Source organism: Mustela nivalis, assembly GCF_964662115.1.
Source record: "Mustela nivalis genome assembly, chromosome: 18".
NCBI lineage: Eukaryota > Metazoa > Chordata > Mammalia > Carnivora > Mustelidae > Mustela > Mustela nivalis.
In genome coordinates this window covers 47,711,240-47,731,263 of record NC_139037.1, presented here as the reverse complement: position 1 = coordinate 47,731,263, position 20,024 = coordinate 47,711,240, and the positions used below count along the sequence as shown (strand labels likewise).

The 20,024-nt window shown below is 49.5% G+C and overlaps 2 protein-coding genes and 1 long non-coding RNA gene across 4 annotated transcripts in view; 2 read left to right on the top strand and 1 right to left on the bottom strand.

The window, feature by feature from the left end:
- Positions 1-301: 301 nt before the first annotated feature.
- LOC309852652 overlaps positions 302-20,024 on the bottom strand; it is a 46,900-nt gene continuing 27,177 nt past the window's right edge. Inside the window, exon 4 of one of the 2 annotated variants that reach the window (XR_014305302.1) lies at positions 302-3,899. This is a non-coding gene — a long non-coding RNA (uncharacterized lncRNA). Of the gene's footprint in view, positions 3,900-18,170; positions 18,735-20,024 lie in introns of those variants that run through there. The other variant, XR_014305304.1, reaches the window with a different exon arrangement.
- On the top strand, positions 8,639-12,418 carry AURKC (aurora kinase C). Its single transcript, XM_082709685.1, has 6 exons — positions 8,639-9,275; positions 9,470-9,661; positions 9,986-10,124; positions 10,847-10,995; positions 11,791-11,965; positions 12,139-12,418. The coding sequence occupies exons 1-6, from the start codon at positions 9,100-9,102 to the stop codon at positions 12,307-12,309; spliced, it is 1,002 nt and encodes a 333-aa protein (XP_082565811.1). The 5' UTR covers positions 8,639-9,099; the 3' UTR covers positions 12,310-12,418.
- The window catches only part of ZNF805 (zinc finger protein 805), an 18,466-nt gene continuing 14,100 nt past the window's right edge, over positions 15,659-20,024 (top strand). The window contains exons 1-2 of the mRNA XM_082709547.1: positions 15,659-15,958; positions 17,410-17,536. Coding sequence (XP_082565673.1) covers positions 15,926-15,958; positions 17,410-17,536 — 160 coding nt within the window. The 5' untranslated portion in view covers positions 15,659-15,925. The remainder of the gene's footprint in view (positions 15,959-17,409; positions 17,537-20,024) is intronic.

Sequence of the window (20,024 nt, the reverse complement as noted above, 5' to 3'; positions counted from 1 at the left end):
CCAGATTTGGGGAGTTTTCAACAGTTAACGTCTTCAAATCATTTTTTTTCTTTATCCAGTCTGTTTTCTCTCTGTTACTCAGATTGATCAATTTTCACTGATTTTTTGTTTTAAGATTTTATATATATTTTAGAGCACAAGCAGGGGAAGAAGGCGAGGGAGAAGGAGGCTCTCCATTGAGCAGGGAGCCCAATGCAGGCCTCAATCCCAGGACCCCGAGATCATGACTAGGCCATCTCGGCACCCCTCCATTGATCTTTGAGCTCACTGATTCTCTTTTCTCTCATTTCCTCCCTGCTGAGCTTATTCACTGATGTTTTGGTTTTGGCTGCTGCTGCTGCTTTTTTTTTTCCTTTTCCCAGTTTAACCTCTCCTTTTTTTACATATTCTATTTCCTTGCCTAGTTTATAATACCAAAGAAGGACTTTTAAAAAACAGGCAAAACTGTGTAGTCAAAGTCAGGATTCTCTGGTGGTTTATCTTGATATTGGAATAGAAATTCTAATGTATCTGGAGAAATGGAAGTCTTTTTATCCACAGATATTTCTTAAAATGCATCTTAAAACGGAAGGTGATTTGCAGATGACTCAGGGTTCTAGTCTTCAGGGGACTATTGTGTGTAAAATTCCCCACCTCTCTAAGCCTTATTATAGCCCCAGAGGAGAAGGGGTTCCTCCTCCTCAAGGATCACTCTTCTGTGCCTGGACACATACCTCCAACCCCCAACTTGTCTAGGACCTCTTTCCTGTATACTCTCCCTGCTTGGTCTGTAACTTATCTTAATCCCCTTCTAGCCACCTCATCCGTACCTGTGTTCAGGTCTCTAGTCTCACCCCCCAGGCACTTTCTGCCCCACATGCCCAGTGAGCTCTGCCCTTCTCTTTACTCCCGTGGACACACACCCTGTGTCACTGTTCCATCCCCTGTCTGTCGCCACCCCCTCATGTCCCTTCACCCCGCCGACAACTAAACAGTGGTCTCCAGCACCGTCACCTGACTTAAGCAAGTCTCCCAGAGTTCCCTCTTGTCCTCCCACCCTTCTCCACCGCACCCTCCCCCAACACACAGGCGGTGATGGGACCTTTTTCCTGCTGCCTACCTCTTTGACTTGAAAGCACTTTGCTGGTTTCTGTGAGCTCCTGCCTTGCTCCTTCAGAGAAACTATGTCTTCTTCCATCCATTAAACAGTGGTGCTTCTCAGTCCGTCTGTCGCCCTTACTTTCTGATTTGGGAGGTGTTCCGTGAGTGAGTGAATTTCCCCCCTCGAGGTATTTGACGCTCAGTGATCTACAGAGTTCCCCAAGTCCTTGTCTCCAGGTTGAATGTTTCTGTCTGGTCATCCTTGCACACCTGGGCAGTAATCATACACACGGATCCTGTCTGCGTGTGCCGTGTGATCACAGGCGTCCCCATGAGGATGCATCGGTAACCAGCACTAGAGCAGGCAGACATGGTATGTTACTATGTTTCCGTCATTGTTTTGAATATTTTCCACACATCAGCTCTTCCTCTCTGCGATAACTCTATGTGGTAGGTCATGTTATCCCTGTTTTACGGATCAGAAAACGAAGGCACAAAGCTTCTGTTGGGTTTAAGGTTAAAGTATCTGTCCAGGATTTCACAATTGATTAGGAAGTATGGGATTTGGGACTAGAGGTCAGGTGGGCAGGCTGCAGAATCCATGCCCTTACCACTTTACTGCCTCTCTAGGGCAGGTCTGTGTACCTCTTCAGAATAGAACAAATCACTATCGTTTGTCTGCAAATTACTGTACTCATTTGAAACTATATCTTGACCATCCCTTTAGGTTGGGATAAACCAAACTCACTCTAATGGCTGCATAATGTGTTGTAACTGCAGAAAGTGCAGACAAGGGGTGTGAGGGGTGGAGAGGTCGAGAAAGGCTAAGGCATGCATTTTATTTTATTTATTTATTTATTTATTTATTTTAAGATTTTCTTTATTTGTCAGAGAGAGAGAGGGAGCGAGAGCGAGCACAGGCAGACAGAATGGCAGGCAGACGCAGAGGGAGAAGCAGGCTCCCTGCCAAGCAAGGAGCCCAATGTGGGACTCGATCCCAGGACGCTGGGATCATGACCTGAGCCGAAGGCAGCTGCTTAACCAACTGAGCCACCCAGGCGTCCCATGCATTTGATTTTTGATATGACGTGTTTGAGGTGCCCAATATCTCAATGACTATCACTGTCCTCTGACTTGGTGCCCAAGTCAGACACTTTGCAGCCATTTTCATCATCCCCACTTCAGCCATTGTCCCATTGTGTTCATTTTCACTTTTTCTCCCCCTTATAGCCTCAGTATATGTGTGTCTTAGTGAATGGCCACGCACAGCAGGGTGTTTTTTTATTGTCATGTTTGGGTCCCTCACAGAGCATTTACACAGAGCTGTTTATATGGTTGATACTATATAAACACGTATGTGACATGTTGACCTTGATGAGAACCCACATAGGATTGTACGGCCAGATCGGTAACGGTTCAGAAGTCCCAGTGAATGGCTGTGTCAGTGATCAGGGTCAGCCTGTTTCAGTGGTTTAGTAGGGAGACTTGCAGGACTCCACATTTTGTCATACTCATTAGCTGTGATTCATTCCAGCAAAAGGATAGAAAGCGAACTCAGCCAAGGGAGGAGGTACAAGGACTGAAGAAAGGCAGAGGGTGTCAGAGTCTGTCTCCAGGAAGTCAGACAGGCTTAACTGGATGTCTGTCAGAGAGTTAAGACAATTACTTAAAACGTCTGCTAAAGAAGCTCCTTAGATACTCTCGGTACCCAGAGTTTTTGGAGGGGGTGGGGCTCTCCTAGCACAGGCCAAGTTTTAGGTTTCCAAAACGGTAGTTGGCATTCAATGCAAACCCCATTGCTGGCACACTGAGACACTCGTGTCTGGGCATGGTGGGAAACCTGACCTCTGAGGTTTCAAAGCCCAGCAAGGATAGGAGTTCTCCGGCCTGCTGTGTTACAGCCTTATACAGACTGAATGGTACTAAAAGGCTGAACAAATTTCTGTAACAAAGCAAATACACTTCCTACAACAACAATTACACAGTCTTTACTTCGAAAAAAGTCATTACTTCGGGGGAAAAAAAAATCATTGCTTTGGAGGCTTCTATGAACATAACCCCTGTAGCCAAAAAACCCTAAGCCACAGTAGAACTTAGAGACTAACCAGGATTTAATTTAGTGATGACAAGGTACAGGGAAATCTGGTGAGAAGAGACTGGACTTCTTCCAAATACTGACTCTGTGTGTGTGTGTGTGTGTGTGTGTGTGTGTGTGTGTAAGTGTGAGTACACACACATCACTTAGGACTCTATATATACACACATATGCATGCATGCACCTGATGTATGTGAATTATGTGTGTATATATGTGACTTCAAGTGGTTGGACCTGCAAATAGACCCATTATTATCTTTATCTATAAAAATGTAAAGGCCAGATTGATGCCGTGTGTTTTCTGTATTACATGTCAGCGATCTCTCATCTCTTTGTTCCTGCTGTTCATACTCTTAAGTGTCTGGCTTTAACGAACCTAAAACAGTATGTGGTCATTCAGTGCACCTAACTTGAGACTGATGTGTTGCAGGCATGGTCAGGTTGAGATCCGTCAGAGGGGGTGACCGGGAGTGGGAGCGTTGGGCTCCAGCTGGGAGGGCCTGCTACAGAGACCAGATGCTGGAGGCCTGGGGGAGTCTGGCCCCTGGGAGTAGGCGCAGCTCCCTCCGCGCTCAGCCCCCGGCCCACAGATGGCCTTTCCTGTCACAGTCCTAGATGCGGGGCTGCCTCTGGAAGGCTCAGTGATGTCATCCTCGGGTCTGGAGAGTTAACGGCCTGTCAGCTGCTTGCTCACAGGAGCTTACACATCTCACGAGTGAATGAGCTAGATTGTAAATGGGCAACTGGTTTTTGCGCTCCTTGGAGCAGTGGAAAGTCAAGAGCATGGGCCCCCGAGTCAGACTGCCGGGATCTACTTCCTGGCCTTGTTCCTAGCTGCTGGGGGCTTTTTAAAAGTCCCCGTTCATTCTGCTTCTCTCAATCTGCATCTAGCAGCCATTGTCACGGTGAAGTTTTCCCACGTGGGACCTTGCCACTGTGCAATCCACCGCCCCCTCCCAGGTCCAGCCAGGCATCATCCCACACCTCAGCTTCCATTTACCTTCCACTCTTCTCCCCCAGTCGATTCTCCACACTGACCAGAGAGGTGACCCTGAACTGGTCATGGATGGCTCACCCCCACCTCCTTCCCCTAAAATGTTTCGTGACTTCCCTTCTCTCTTGGGATAAAAACCAAATGCTTAACATGGCCCATCCCTGGGGCCCTATCTGGTGTGGGATGTGCCTAATTTACTACCTTTTGTCTTGTCTTGCACAACTCTGGTCCCTTCACTTCCTGTTTCCCTTTCCCTCACTTTCTCACCTGCTATGGCCTCTTCCATCCCCATGCTGCCCGGTTAGCTCATGCTCAGCCCTCCCCTCTCATCTCAGATGGCTCTTCCTCAGGGAAGCTTTACCTGCACACCCGTCTAGGTCATGACCGTGTGTGCCTGTGGTTCTTTGCTCCCGAGCCACCTTCCTGCTTGGTGGTTCGCCAGGAGGAGTCCCTCGACTCAGAACTGCTGCTGTACTCCCAGTTACTGTCTGTGACAGCACAAGGACACAGGTCCAGGTCCCCAAAGGGAAAAGGCACACAGGGTAAAGAAACTAAGCCCAAGCTTCCAGGCATTCCCTCCCAGTGCAGTCGCACAGGCCCTTGCTTAAGTCTTTCGGCAAACGTGGGACGACGTTCTAGTATCGCCAACAAGGGTAAGTCACCATGCTTCAGTGCCCAGGGTTTCTTCCTGAGGCACGCGGTGCCTTGGTGACTGCCTGTGGATACTCGGTGGGACCACAGGAGGCAAAGATACAGTGTGGCTCAGAGGCTCGGGCATTACAAAACCCTCCATTTCCTGTGAACCACAGTGTTAGCTTAAGTGACCCGGTCAGCCTGAAGCGTGGGCCCTGCAGATACAGGCCTGAAGTCCCTCTGACCAGGCCATGTTCAAGGACCTAGGTTGTCTTCTCGGAGCTGGTCAGAGGCCAGTTCTTTGCGATCCGTAGCATTTGAGTAGCAGAGGCTGTTCCGGGAACACTCCTACACGGTCCCCGGGCCTGGCCCTTGGCTTGGGCTCTGGGACAGCAGACAGTGATATTTGCCTGAGCATCTCTATGTAGTAAAGCATTTCCGTGAGGACACACTGTAGTATCGCCAGAAATCTGCTCACCATGTGAAGGAGGCCATGTGGGGTGTGGGTCAATTAAAGAACAACAATGCCTACTGTGAGACCATTATATCCGTGTCTCTGCTTCTGCACTAGTTTGGTAAGTTGTCCCTTCTGGTCAGCTGTTCGCACTTTGTGATAACCCACCTCCCCTGTCACTACCTTCATTTAAATCCTCATCCTCACCCATCTGGAAAACAGCCTAACAGGTCTTCCCTTTTCTTGCCCCACCTGTAGTTTAATCTCCACACAATATCCAGATTGATCTTCTAACTCATGACTCAGATTACATTGCCACTCAGTTCATAACCTCCAGGATGGTTATGTTTCACAGCGTACTAAGTATGTATTTTTTACTTTCTGTGGTCCTGCATGTGGGGCCTTGCTGACTGGGGAGACGCTGCTCCTCCCTGGACTAGGTAACAACTATTCTAAGACCTCACTTTCCATATGCAAACCAACCACCTTTCTGGCTCCTAAACTCCAGGAGGCAGCATTCCTCTGCCCTAAAACACCAGGGCCAGGGACCAGTCAGAGAGTGTGACATGTATGCTCCGACTGTGCAAACAATCCTAAACTGATGACCTGTCTTACCTTGCCTTTCCTGCAAAAAACACAGTCCGTGTGCTGGGCTGTGCTTTCTCCATCACGGCTGCGGCCCCCTGACCGCTGCTGCTGCGTCCCCCAAACCACCTGTAAGGTATGCCTGACAGAATGGACAGACATGAGCTGGAGGCAAGGGTGGTGAAAGCAGGTTACACCCTAGAAGCCTGAGGTCACAACAACCTTGACTGGCTTCCAGCACCCCAGAGCTAACAGACAAGGAGTCACGGGTGCAGAACCTGTGCTCTCCTCTTCCCCTCTGCACCAGGTGACCCTAGGGACATTATAATGCACTGGCATTGTGGTTTTGTCTCCCCCATGGGGGAAAGTGCCAGGAGGGTTCTGGTACAAATCTTGTAGGATCAAAAACTCGCTCTCCCAAACAGTAGGAATCGTCCCCCAAATGATTGGAAGTAGCCTCCATTAGAGACTACTCCCTCCATGAGCCCTGACCCCCACTTATTTAAAAAGATCCCTGTAGGCAGTTGTCACCTCTGGGCCAGCCTGCTCTCCCTCTTTGACAGCATACCATCTGTAATAAACTTGTGCTTGCTACCATCCTGGCTGGCTTGCTGAGAGTGGATCCCCACGGAAATCCTCCATGGGGAATCCTGGAACTGAGGGCTCTATTTATACACTGCAGGATCTCCCACTGGTAGGATTCCCTGACTCATTTGGGAATCTGTAAGCATAAACTTCTTCCTGACAATCATTCTCGGGTCCACTGCGTTACCATATCTGATTAAACAAATAACAGGTGCATTTTAGAACACATTCTGGAGCACACTGCAACCTCCTTACAAAGGCTGACAAGGTTCTACACAATTTATCTCCATTTATTTAACTCGTCTCGTCCCGCTTGAACCCCTGCAGTTGCAGCTCTAGACATGCTAGCCGCCATTTTTTTCTTTTTGGACAAAATGGACTTTTTTTTTTATTATGTTAGTTGCCGTACAGTACATCACTAGTGTTTGCTGTAGTGTTCCATGATTCATTGTTTGCGTATAACACCCGGTGCTCCCTGCACTGTGTGCCCTCCTTAACACTAGCCCTCTTGCTTTCCCTCAGGGACCCGGTGCTCTCCCAACCCTGGAATGTCTTTCTCAGAACACCTGGGAGCTCTCTCTTTGAAATGCTGATATCAAAGGAGATAGCATCCCTCTGTCCCAGTTTTGGGACAGAAGGTGGAGGCCTAACTCGAGGCCCCCATGGGGTATATAGACACTGGATCTCTCATAAGATCAATCATCTCTGCAACTCTGCCATCGAGAAACGGTCATCACTTTGAATTGTTGCTTTTCTCCAAAGAATTTTGCTCAAAACAATCATCCCAACTTCTTCCTCCTCCGTAAAGTAACTAATCTTTGTTGGCTCCGCCTATGACTTTACCATAGCTTGTATGTCTCTAATTGCATTTCTATGCTATTTCCAAATAAACCCATTTTTGCTGCTAAAGTAACTTGTATTTTTAAGGTTAACACTACCATCTACCCTCAGGTAATGAGAAGTTTGTTTTCCCTCATAGAAAGCCAAGGTAGCAGCAGAAAGCCAGCTCAATTACTAGGTAAATTTAGGATAAATTGTGTAACAATTGGTGCTGTCATGTTTTCTTACATGAGGACTAATGACTGTCTATGCTGAAAATACGTAATGAGAAAGCTAGTATCTGCTTGGTTATATGAAAGGGTATCTTTCTGACTTTGCCATCTCTTAGCAATTATCTGTGATAAGGCATCCCATTCTGGTTTAAGGCTTACTCAGTAATAAACACTTTTATTTCTCTACTACCTTTGTGGAGAGATTTTCTGGGTTGGGAGAAGATTTTTTTCTTTTTAAGTTCTATTTCTCCAACAATTTATATTGTTACCTATCTAAAAGAATTCCATTTAAAAATATCTGGAACTTCTGTATTTGCCAAATAGACATGTGGATTGATTTTACTATTTGAGACTCCAAATGCAAACTGATGACAGGGTCTATGAAAATAAAAGGAAATTTCTAAAAAGGAGTCAGGAGTCCAGGCGGGAAGCTCTCACATGCTGCCTAGGGATGTCAACCACAGATCCCAACAGAATAATCCTCCACAGGAAAGAATAATCTATAACAGGCCCCAAGGAGAAAAGATGTACATTGCTTTTCCTGCAAGAAACTGACCACCCCTGTAACTCAAGCAATGGGAAACCTTCTTTTCTTAACTGTTGCTTTTCTCCAACAGACTTTCCTTCAAAACAACTGCTCCCAAATTCCCTTCTCCGCAAATTGTGTTCCTCTCCTGTTTGAGGGACTAGCCTATGATTTTTGCTGTAGATTCCTTGTCCCTAGTTGTAATTCTCCATTATTTCCAAATAAACCTGGTTTTTTGGCTGGTAAAAATTTTTTGCTGGTCCAACAAATACATGAGGCAAGAGGTGACTAGGCTGTGTGTCACCGCGTCGAGTGGGCCTACAGGCCTAGGGGAGGCTGCACGGCTTGTGGGGTGGAGTGAGGAGGCCAAGAGCTGCAGGACACTGGGGGAGGAGGCCGAAATTGCAGGGAGCGTGATGGAGGAGGGCCCTGGGGAGTGGCCCAAATGGGGCACGACCTTCAGGAGCTGACGGTGCGGTGGGGCGCGCAGGTGGTTCGCGGGCTTCACACGGGCACCCTGGCTGCTTCCCGCGGTTGGCATCTATTTGTTCCCACGTGCCCCGGGTCAGTTCATTACTGGACTTGCGCACTCGTGCATTTCCGTAGGTATTAATTCATGGAGACCCGTGAGCATCTTACCCTCTGGGCTGCCCTCTGTTCGTCCCCCCTTTTCCGAGGAGTCCTCCATCCCCAAAGCCCCAACTCCCGGTGTCCCACCGGACCCTGCCCCGCGCACGCGCCCGCGTCTGCCATTTCCATCTCTCCTATTGAGCCCGCTGCCTCCGCGCTCAGAAGTTTCAACCAATGGGAAGCTCCCAGCAGCCTCCGCGCTTGGAAGCTTCAACCAATCAGGTTCAGCCAATAGGGGGGCGCTAGGGTAAAGGGCCTCGCGCTGGCGCGCTGGGAGTTCGTTGGTGTCGGCGGATTCCAGGCTGCGAGGCGCTTGGCTTTCTCTGCAAGTGTGTGTGCGGCTCCGCGTCTGAGGAGCGGCACTTGCACGCTGCGGGCCTTCGCCGCCCTTCAGGACGTTTCCGGTAGGCTCAGGAAGGCGTCCGGTCGCCGTCGTCTCCTCTCGGGAGCCGATCAGATTCCGTGATGAGTTCGAACCGATCTGAGCCTGCGGGGAAACAGAAGAGGACCCGGGACCGCAGGAAACGTCGCGAAGGGCTGGTCTCCGAGGCCGGGGGCGGACGCAGCGCGGGAAGAAGGGCCGACCGCCCTCCGTCCCCCATCATTGCAGCGGGCCGCGTGGAGCTCAGCGGCGCGCCCGTGTGAGTTTCAGCAGCGCGGTCGCTGCAGGGGGATGGGAGTGGCGCGACAAGCGATGAGCAAGCCACGCGAGTTTAGTGGTGGCTCGTGGACCGGATGAGGACAGGCAGGGGCCACAGTGGGGTCCAGGGAAGGAGGAGTCCCCGACTGCTCTCCACCTCCCTCGCATAAGGCTCTTTTCTTCCTTTCCTCGCAGGCGGCGCTTCACAGTGGATGACTTTGAAATCGGGCGTCCTCTGGGCAAGGGGAAATTTGGGAATGTGTACCTGGCTCGGCTCAAGGAAAGCCATTTTATCGTGGCCCTGAAAGTCCTCTTCAAGTCCCAGATCGAAAAGGAAGGACTGGAGCCCCAGCTGCGCAGGGAAATTGAAATCCAGGCGCACCTGCAGTGAGGCCCCGATGCAGGAGAATCCGGCACCGGCTTCTCACTCTGTGTTCTCTTCCATCTCTGGCATCTCGCCTGGCATTACCCCCAAACCACCCTCCAATAGGCCCCCTCGATTTTTTTCTGCAGTTCACTGCGCTCACACCGTGTCATCCTCCCTGTTTCAGGCACCCAAATTCTGCTGCTTGCTCCTCCTGTCCTCTCTCACACTCCCGGATCTGCTTTGTTCTGGTCCCAGCACAACATGCTCCTTGTGTGACCAGTCACTTGTAACAGCATCAGGAGTTGGGCCTTATGAGTCTAACCCTTACTCTTTTCCTTTTCCAGACACCCCAATATCCTGCGCCTCTACAACTATTTCCATGATGCCCGCCGTGTGTACCTGATTCTGGAATATGCTCCAAGGGGTGAGCTCTACAAGGAGCTGCAGAAGAGCCACACATTAGACGAACAGCGCACAGTGACGGTGAGGCAGGGGTCTGGGAGCTCTGGGGCCCATGAGTTTACTGTGAACTGGTTGGGAGGAGCAGTCACTGCTTTTGGCTGTCATTATTGTCCATGTTCTTCTTTTTTCTTTGTTTCAAATTCTGTAATGACATATACAGCCCATAACTTCACAGTGGATGCCCTAATCACCCCAGGATATTAGTAATCAGGGTAAGCAAGACCGTCTGACTCAGCTACCTTATATAGAGAAGCATGTTGAAAGCCTAGGAAGGGGTTCCCCGGGTAAGTGAGTAGAACTGGCTTAGAAATCGGAAGCAAGAGATTTCTGGAGGGTTCCATATGGGGAATCAGAGAAACAGTCAAACCAGCAGAAGTGCTGGGTCAGCTTGCTGATGGAATGAATGATCTTGCAGCTTTCCTCCTGCTTTTGTATCATTTTTTCAGGCCTTAGGTCCTGTGGGAGATTATCTGTTTAGCTCAGCACAGGGCTGGTTTCCAGCTACTTGCTGTTCTAGGGCAAAGGGGAGGTTCTGTCACCTCAGCATCCATCCTATAAGACCACATAAAACAGGGAGAGGAATCCCTCCCCCACCAAGAACTGTGGTGCCGTTAAGGAAGTAACGGGGTCGGTAAGCAGGAAACAAAGATTCCACTACAACTATAACTGCATGAGGAGTATTTTCTCTTCTATGCAGTGTGGGAGGGGACTTCATTTCCAAAAAGCTCTTTCTTTGCTCTCAGATAATGGAGGAAGTGGCAGATGCTCTGATCTACTGCCACGAAAAAAAGGTGATCCACAGGGATATTAAGCCAGAGAACCTACTGCTGGGGCTCAGGGGTGAGGTGAAGATTGCGGACTTTGGCTGGTCTGTGCACACCCCATCACTGAGGTAGGTCTTGGTGGTGGTGGTGGTATGGGCCCTGGGTGCCACTTAGGAATGATCCGATTTAATTCATGCTATGTGTAAGACCCAGATGCAAGATGCAAACTTGCTTTTGTATTTGAGTACTGCTTTTTTCAAATGCATATATTTAATGTGTAATTGTAGACAAAGAATGTAGCTCGACCTTATCTTTTATCTTTTGATCTCTGGTAACATGTGGCTTTCCCAGTAAGTAGCCACATAGGTCAGATTCATTGCTCTATAACTCCAGGAATTTTAATTGGTCCTTCTTGATGCACTCTTTGTTCAAAATCTCTATTGATGCCCAAGATGTCTGAAAACATCTTGGATCATGAGCTACATAACTGCATAACTACATGAATAATTCCAAAATACAGAATTGGTGGGTCCCAGTATTGGCCGTCCCTAAACCTTGTTCCTTATTAAAACTTAGTGTTTCCATGGGGTGCCGCGGTGGCTCGGTGGGTTGAGCCTCTGCCTTTGACTCAGGTCGTGTTCTCGGGGTCCTGGGATCGAGCCCCGCATCAGGCTCTCTGCTCAGCAGGGAGCCTGCTTCCTCCTCTCTCTCTGCCTGCCTCTCTGCCTACCTGTGATCTCTGTCTGTCAAATAAATAAATAAAATCTTTAAAAAAAAAAAACAACTTAGTGTTTCCAAACTCCCATGCACAGGAGGGGACTTCTCGGACTTTTGAGGGTCTCCCATCTCACTGGAATCTAGAAAAGGAGGGTTACCCTTGTTCTGGGCCTCTGCACAGTGCTCCCTTCCCTGGTGTCCTCTAGGAGAAAGACAGCGTGTGGGACTCTGGACTACTTGCCCCCCGAAATTATTGAAAGGAGAACATATAATGAGAAAGTAGATCTGTGGAGCATTGGAGTGCTGTGTTATGAGCTGCTGGTGGGAAGTCCACCCTTTGAGAGCCCTTCCCATATTGAGACATACCAGCGCATCCTCAAGGTAAGATGGCTACACTCTGGGCATTCATTCGGGAGCCAGGCTTGCAGAGCCTGTGGTGCACGTAAAGATTGTCTAATAAGATCCAGAACAGTGCTTTCAAGGGTCTTAAGGAATGGAGAAAACACACAGCACAGAAATTAATGTTCTCTTTTTTTCCTCTCTGGCATCATCAGGTCGATGTAAGGCTTCCCCCATCATTACCTTTGGGGGCCCGGGACTTGATCTCCAGGCTTCTCAGGTACCAGCCTTCAGAGCGGCTGCCCTTAGCCCAGATCCTGGAGCACCCCTGGGTCCGGGCCCACTCTCAGAGAGTGTTGCGTCCATCCATTCAGATGGCTTCTTGAGAGCTTGTGTGCACATGTTTCATTGTGGTTGCCCAGTACTGTTTTATCAGTCTTTTGTTGGTTTTAGATTCACAATTTTAATTAATAAAACTTGAATCATTTTGTAGCAGTTCTTTATAGTTATTTGAGTTGGTGTGTGACTGGGTAGAATCTTAATTTCTTGTAGAAGCTCTTTCCCATGAGAGCCTCCCAAGATGATGTCCCTCCTGGGCAAGGATGGTGACTCAGCCACTCACCTTAAAAACTAGTTACTGGGGCGCCTGGGTGGCTCAGTGGGCTAAAGCCTCTGCCTTCCGCCCAGGTTATGATCCCAGAGTTCTGGGATCGAGCCCTGTTTCAGGCTTTCTGCTCAGCAGGGAGCCTGCTTCCTCCCCTCTCTGCCTGCCTCTCTGCCTACTTGTGATCTCTTTCTATCAAATAAATAAATAAATAAAATCTTTAAAAAAAAGAAAACTAGTAACTGCCTTGTGCAGATAACCACTCTGGTGGTGTACAACCTACCACCTGTCACGTTTGCTTCTAGACTCTGTCTACTATTCCCCATGTTCTCATGAATATGCCATTTGTAAGCCAGGACTGATCAGCCCAGAGGCCCACCCTCTTCATACTCACCTCCAGCATGCTACCATCTCTGAGACAAAATGTTTCACTATACATCAGTGCCACTCAATTCTCAATGAATTCACTGGCACCTCTGTTATGTGTCATATTCTGACTGCACCAAGTAAATCATGCCTAATAATGAATGTAACATTGCATCTTCTGAAAAGACCTCCTCCACTTGCAGCAATTTAGGGAACTCTCTTCCAGCTTTTCCCTGAATCCTGTTACAGCCTCGTGTGTCAGCTACTCCCTCCATCCATAAGTTGACTGCACCAGAATAAACACAGTTGGGAGCTTAAGCATGTTCTCTGCTCATCGCAGTCATTGCTTTTACCACTGTGTCTCCTGACTTAAAAATACTTTATATGAAGTATGTGTCACTCCCTTCACCATATTCTACATGGGTTCCTCAATGTGAAATGTCGAGCACTTGCAGGACCACGTCTCTGCATGTGACCAGACCCACTAAATAAACCGAAGTAACTCAGCCACTCCACTCCACTCGCGGACGGACAGCCTCACTACCGCAGATCTGTCATCTAAATGCTCCAGGACGTCAGTTCATGGTTTTTCATCTGTACCTCCAGTGCCCATATTTTGTGCTTTCTAGCTTTGTCTTGTCAGTGCTCTCAAATCAGTATTTCAATTAAACACCTGGAAATTCCTAATAAACTCACTGGTTTGTACATAGGAACCCTGCAAGACGATTCAGTTCTGGTACTAGATAAACACGTTACTGGGCACATATTTGGGGATTAAGCAGAGAAAAGTCAATGAGGGCTTCCACATTGACTACCAGGTTATGTGTATAAATTGTGAAAACTCTCAGACATGCTCTACAGTAGGGATTTCAAAGTCTCCAATAGCTACATAGTTTTTCTCACCACTTACTCCGGACATTCTGCTACCCAGGACACAGAATAAAAAAATCTTAACTTTGGTACCTGATGTACACCCTACCCTCAAACCATTTAATTTAATGGTGTCAACCACATGTGAAAAGAATACCTTTTCCAATTTGGTCAAATTACTATGCCCAATGATGGATCACACTATGCCTTGTGTGCTAATTAAGCCACACTTCTCCACAACCTCCTTTTATAAAAAGCATCTTCTAGGAAATCAACTGCATCTTAATCCTTGATTGATTCAGTCATTATGCTCTTCTCTACTTTGAAAAATTTTTTGTTTTTATTTATATTACAACTAACATACAGTGTAATATTAGTTTCAGGTGTACAATATAGTGATTCAACACTTCCATACACAACACAATGCTCATCCAAAGTGCACTCCTGGGCACCTGGTTCAGTTGTTTGAGCGGCTGCCTTCTGTTCAGGCCATGATCCCGGAGTCCCGGGATTGAGTCCCACAGTGGTCTCCGTGCTCAGCAGAGGGCTGCTTCTCCCTCTGACTTTCCCCCCTCTCATGCTCTCGCTCTCTCTCTCAAATAAATAAATAAATAAATAAAATCTTTTTTTTTTTTTTTTTTTTAAGCGCACTTGTTCATCTTCATCACCTACTGAACGTCTCCCCCACTCACCTCTCCTCTGGCAACCATCAGTCAGTTTGTTCTTTATAGTTAATAGCGTTTCTTAGTTTTCCTCTTTTTTCCCCTCCCTGATTGTTTGTTTTGGTTCTTAAATCCCACATCTGAGTGAAATCATATGGTATTTGTCTTTCTCTGACTTATTTTGCTTAGAATAATACACTTTAGCTCCATCCATGTCGTTACAAATGGCACCGTTTCATTCCTTCTCATGGATGAGTAATAGTCCATAAACTTAAATCTCTTGATATCTTCTGCACAGTTTCCATTCTTCACGACCGTATGTCTTCTCAACTCCTTCCAAGTGAGGCGTTATTCTCTCACTCTCATAGTCATGAGAAGAAAACTATAGAAGTCCCTAATGGCGACATGTAAGATTTTGCCTAATATAACTCTGAAAAGAATGTTAGCATCTAACACGGTTTTGTGGGTTTCTCATCTGCACCCCCTAAGCGCCAGGCTAGCTCTGGCTTCGCCCCAGTCCGTTCGCGTCTCCAGCTACTCTCGCCCTGGCGGAGACTCGAGGCGGCGGCGGCGGCCGACCACTCCCGTACTCCACGTCCACGCACAACCCTCCGCTGGCGTTTAGACGCAGGGCGAGGTGCCGCGTGGGACAGACACTCCACAGCGCCGGGCTCCAGCCTGCGTCACGGGCGGCCTCCCCAACCCCAAGGCACGCACGCGGCCCCTCTGGCTCCCAGGCCCGATCCCCGCGTCAAGGCGCCAAGCGCGTGGCGCCGGCCCACAAGAGGCCCCTCAGAGGGGGCCGCGTCGGAGGGGGGCTTCCGGCGTCCTAACCCCGGCGGTGTCGTCACCGCTCGAGCATCCGTCTTCCGTCCAGGGGCATCTCCGGGAGGTGAGGCGCACGGGGGTAGTCACCAGCCGACCCAAGGGCCTGGTGACCACGCGTCCTGATCGCGGGAGGAGGTCCCCGCCACCGAGCCTCGCCTTCCCCGGGCGGGACAGAGACGGCCTCGCCTTTCCTCCTCTGTCCCCTCGCGTTGTGTTCGCCGTGAAGAGGGGGGTGTGACGACAAGCTCTGGGTCTGGTAAGTCTTTTAGGACGAGGAGGACCCGCTCCGTAACAGGTTCTTCCGGGGCACTTTATAGAGCCCTAACTACACTTCCCAGAAGGCTGTGCACTGGCGTCCGCTCCCTTGGCAGCGGGGCTTCCGGGCTCCTGGTCCTACGTCATTCGTGTGCGACGGTTCCGTCCACGCCAGCTGTGGGGAGGGCGTCACTGTTCTGTGGCCGCCTCCCGTGAAGCTCTTCCGAGAAGAGCAGAGAGACGGCTACCGCTCAGCCCCGCACCTTTGAAGGAGCCGTGAGCCACCCGGCGTCCGGGGAGTCGGAACGTCAGCCGCGGTCACACCTCCCGGGGCAGGGGAGAGGTGGCAGTCGGCCGAGCCGGCGGGACCCGCCTGCATCGCTGCCGGTCCGGGCCCCGCTCCGTGCACAGGGTCCCATGATGGCGGCAGCATGGATGGACCCTGCGCGGGTGAGTGGACGATGTCTGGGGCATTGCTGCCTCGCTGCTGCGGAGAGGGCTCCTGGGCAGCCTGGAGCGAGGGGGTACTCGGTTTCTCTTTGATGTGTGTGTGTCAGACGAGTGGAGAAAGTTGTCACTTTCTTCATCTCCAGTCTTAGAATACACGGAGAGGGACTGAATGTGCAGATGGCCCGACAATGGGCACACCGTATTTAAAAGTGACGCTGACCCCAGACGTGCAGTTCCTGCACAGGAATTGAATCCCTCCTCTACTCTTAGCAACCTGGGAACCAGTCCGCTCTGTCATTCTTGGCCAGAAGCCCGATTCCTAACCCTAAGTGACACCCAGGAAGCTAGACCATGACTTCTCTAAGACTTGGCCCCAGGTAGCCAAGCTTTGATTAATAACTGATCCTTGCTAATTCTTCCCCAATTTTCAGCTCAAGACGGATCAGAAAAAATGCATATCTGTACCCCTAACCAAGCACATATATGATGCTAGGGGAGTGCATGTCAGAGAGTTTCCATAATTTAGACATATATCATTTGGTTGTCAATGTGGAGGCCCTAGTTGACTTTTCTGTGTTTATCTAAATGTCCAAGATGTGCCTGGTAATGTGAGTTTATCCAGCACCAGAGCTAGGTAATACTTCAGGGTTCCTATGTATGAACCAATTAATTAGGAATGTCCAGGTGTATAATTGAAATATTAATTTGAGAGCACTGATAGAGGGGACAAAGCTGCAATGCACAGAGATGTGGGTACTGAAAGTGCACATTAAAAACCATGAGCCAGTGGTTTGGAGCATTTAAATGACAGATGTGCAGTAGTGGGGCTGTCCATCGGACAGTGGAGTAGCTGAGTTCTTTATATCTAACTTGTGGTGTGTAGGATATGGTCCTGCACATGTTGGATATTTAACATTGAGGAAACTAGAAAATGGTGGAGTAACGTTAACAAGGCAAACTCCTTATGAAGTGTTTTCAAGTCAACACTCGAACAACTAGACAACACTGGTGGAAACTCAAGATGACTTAAGAGCTGGGGACTCATAGTCCCTTTACCTAGGATGCGAAGCCCTCAGCATGAGGCAGGCAGCTAGCAGGGCCAGTGAGGCTCAGGTACTGTTGTTGTTACTGACACCGTTATTACCATGCTTGCTACTTCCTCTGACGTCCTAGAGCCCTTGCTGTCTGCATCTCCCAGTCCTTGAGTCATTTTCATTGTCTGTGTGACCTTCCAGGGCCTCCCACGGAGGAGGCTTCTCCCTTACACTACCGGAGCACATCCAGAGCAGGGCCCACCTCCCCCTCGAGCCCAGCACAGAGCTTGGCCCTCAGGAGGTACTGGGTGATCGGAGCCTTGATCACTCTGCATCTTTACCAGGGATGTAGGGATGAGCTCTGATCCCATCCAGCAGCCCCAAGGCCAACGCTACTCTCTCTCTTTGACTTTGCAGATATCTGTGACCTTTGATGATGTGGCCGTGACTTTTACCCAGGAGGAGTGGGGGCAGTTGGACCCGGCCCAGAGGACCCTGTACCAGGAGGTGATGCTGGAAAACTGTGGACTTCTGGTGTCTCTGGGTAAGTCCTCCCCACTCCACCATGGGGACACCTGCTGCCTCCTTGTCAGAGCACCAGGCCTGGCTGGTCAAGAAGATCTCTGGAGCCCTCCCTGTGACCCTCCTCCCTGCAGCTTCAGCCATTTTCTAGGTTAATCTCTTTGGACCTGCTCTCCTGTGTCTGTTTGGACAAGAAACAGTTCCCCTTTGGCTCCTAGAAAACCGTGGAAGGAAAGGGGGTGTTCTGCAGAACCCAAGGGGAGGATTTCCAGCTGGTCCCGTGAGGCTCTGGTAGAGGAACTGGGAACCACGACGATGATGCCGTGGCTTCTGGTCTCTTGTCCTGGCTTCTCTCTCTGGCTCTCTCTGCTATTGTCTCTGTATACAGGAAGGTTTTTTTTTTTTTTTTGCCTCATCAGGTAGTGACAGGACTGGCCACCGGTCCCTGCTCTCTCCGGCCCCCAGATGCCTCATCTCCGCATCTTGGCGTGCTTATACTGTTCCTCTTTGTCTGTCTGCTGCCGGGCCGTGTGGGGTGTTCTTGAGGCAGGAACGGCCACCGGAGCCAGTACTTCTCTGGACCTGTCACCCCAGTGCCCAGCACAGACTGGCCTCCATCCGAGATTCTGATTTCACATTCCAGAGGGGGAGCTGACTGCACGAGCCTGATTGACTCAAGTGTCCTTAGCAGGCCTGTGAGTGATGGGATGTTCTCCAAGGAGGGAGTGAGTCAGGCAGGCCCCCGGGAGGCCTTTGCCTTCAGTGCGGACAGATACTGTCCCAAAGGACATGGTCCCAGTTATGGGGCTTCTCTGTGTTTGTGCCTCCGTGATGGTCCCGAGGTTCAAGGGCCAGCATCCTCTGCCGGGTCGAGAGACGTTAGAGTAATGCTCCTCGGCAGCTGGCAGTTGTGCCCCCAGGAGACATTTGGCAATGTTTGCGTGCCCTCTGGGTTGTCCTGCCGTGGGTGCAGCTGGGACTGGCATCTAGGATTCGAGTCCGGAGATGGCCGTAACCCTCTCTGATGGATGAGACAGCGCCCGCTCAGTGACGAATTGTGCCGCCTGCTGCGTCCCGGGTGCTGCGGTTGAGAAGCACCAGCTTCGGTGTTTCTCTCCTTGGGTAGAATCAGCACAGGCTGTTCAATTTGAGGGAAAGGGGAACTATAAATCCAGAGCCGAGGATGAGACGTGTCTGTTCTTGGAGAACTGGAATTACGTCTGCCAGTGAGAAGAGAAAAAGCAAAACTAGAACAGCCCGATAGATGAAATATTTCGTAACAAAATGTTTCAGAATAAAAGTCCACGCTCTCCTCCTGCTGACCTCACCCCTCACCTTCAGTGCTTTCCCGGAGCTCACTCTGCTGGCTGTCATGTCTGCTGCTGCGTGTTCTGGGGCATTTCAGCCTCTCACACGGTCGCCCCTTCCCGCGCATAGTCCCCACCTCTCCATCTGTGTCCTGACCGGCAGCTCTCACGGAGGATCCTCTCTCCACCTCACATTCTCTCGTCTTCCTGGTTATAACCCGCTATGCCTGTGGTTCTCATTCAGGGACAATGTCATCCCTCCAGGACACTGGGCAGTGTCTGGAGACATTTTTGGTTGTCCCAGGTGGGATGGAGGTGGGATAGGCACTGAGTGGGCAGAGACCTGGAATGCTGCCGGACATCCTTACAATACACAGGAGTTTCCTCCCTATCTTCCCAGCAAAGAATTAGCGTGACTTACATGTCAGTTGTATGGCGGTTGAGAAACCCTGTTTCAGGGACTAATGGACACATCAGCAGCTGGCATGGAGGGACACCCTGACATCATCTTTGCATTATTTCTGCTCTTCCCTGTCTTCTGATTGTTGCTAAGGATAAATTTGGGTGTAGTGTTGAATTTTAACGCCTCACCCCCTAATCGTTGCTAATTTGCCTTTCATGAGCTTACTGGGGATTAAGATCGTTTTGATTTCTTTGCTGAGTCTTCAGGGTGACCTCCCATCAAGGCTAATGATGCCGATTTCCCACCTACTACAGTGATACAGATTCTGTTGTTGAAGGAATCTAAGAAAAATAAAGAGTGAGTCACTTTTAGGAAAAGTAGTTAATAATAGCTACAGCCTGCTCAGGTCCTTGGAGCACGGCCCCAGGCATGCTTCCTGCTCCCCCATATAATCTCATGGCATCCCGGTGCTCAGGAGATCAGGAAACCTTGGCCACTGTAGTGAGTCCCCGACACAGCTTAATTTACTCAGTGTGGAACGTATTTCATTTCATGAAGCTATTCTCTGGTGTTTTTTTTTTTCGTTGTAGTAGAAATCCTTTTTATGTTTAATGCTTTTGACAGTGTGCAATATTTGATGTTTCTGTAAATGGTCTGTGACCATATCTCTGTGTAGGAGTCTCAATTTTATTATTTCTTAGTAGTTAAGAAATGCTGAAGTCTAGAGTCCTTAAGTCTGTCCCTCCCCAGACTCCTCTGGTCTGAGGATGAATCTTCATGCTCATGGCCCTGCTTCGCCA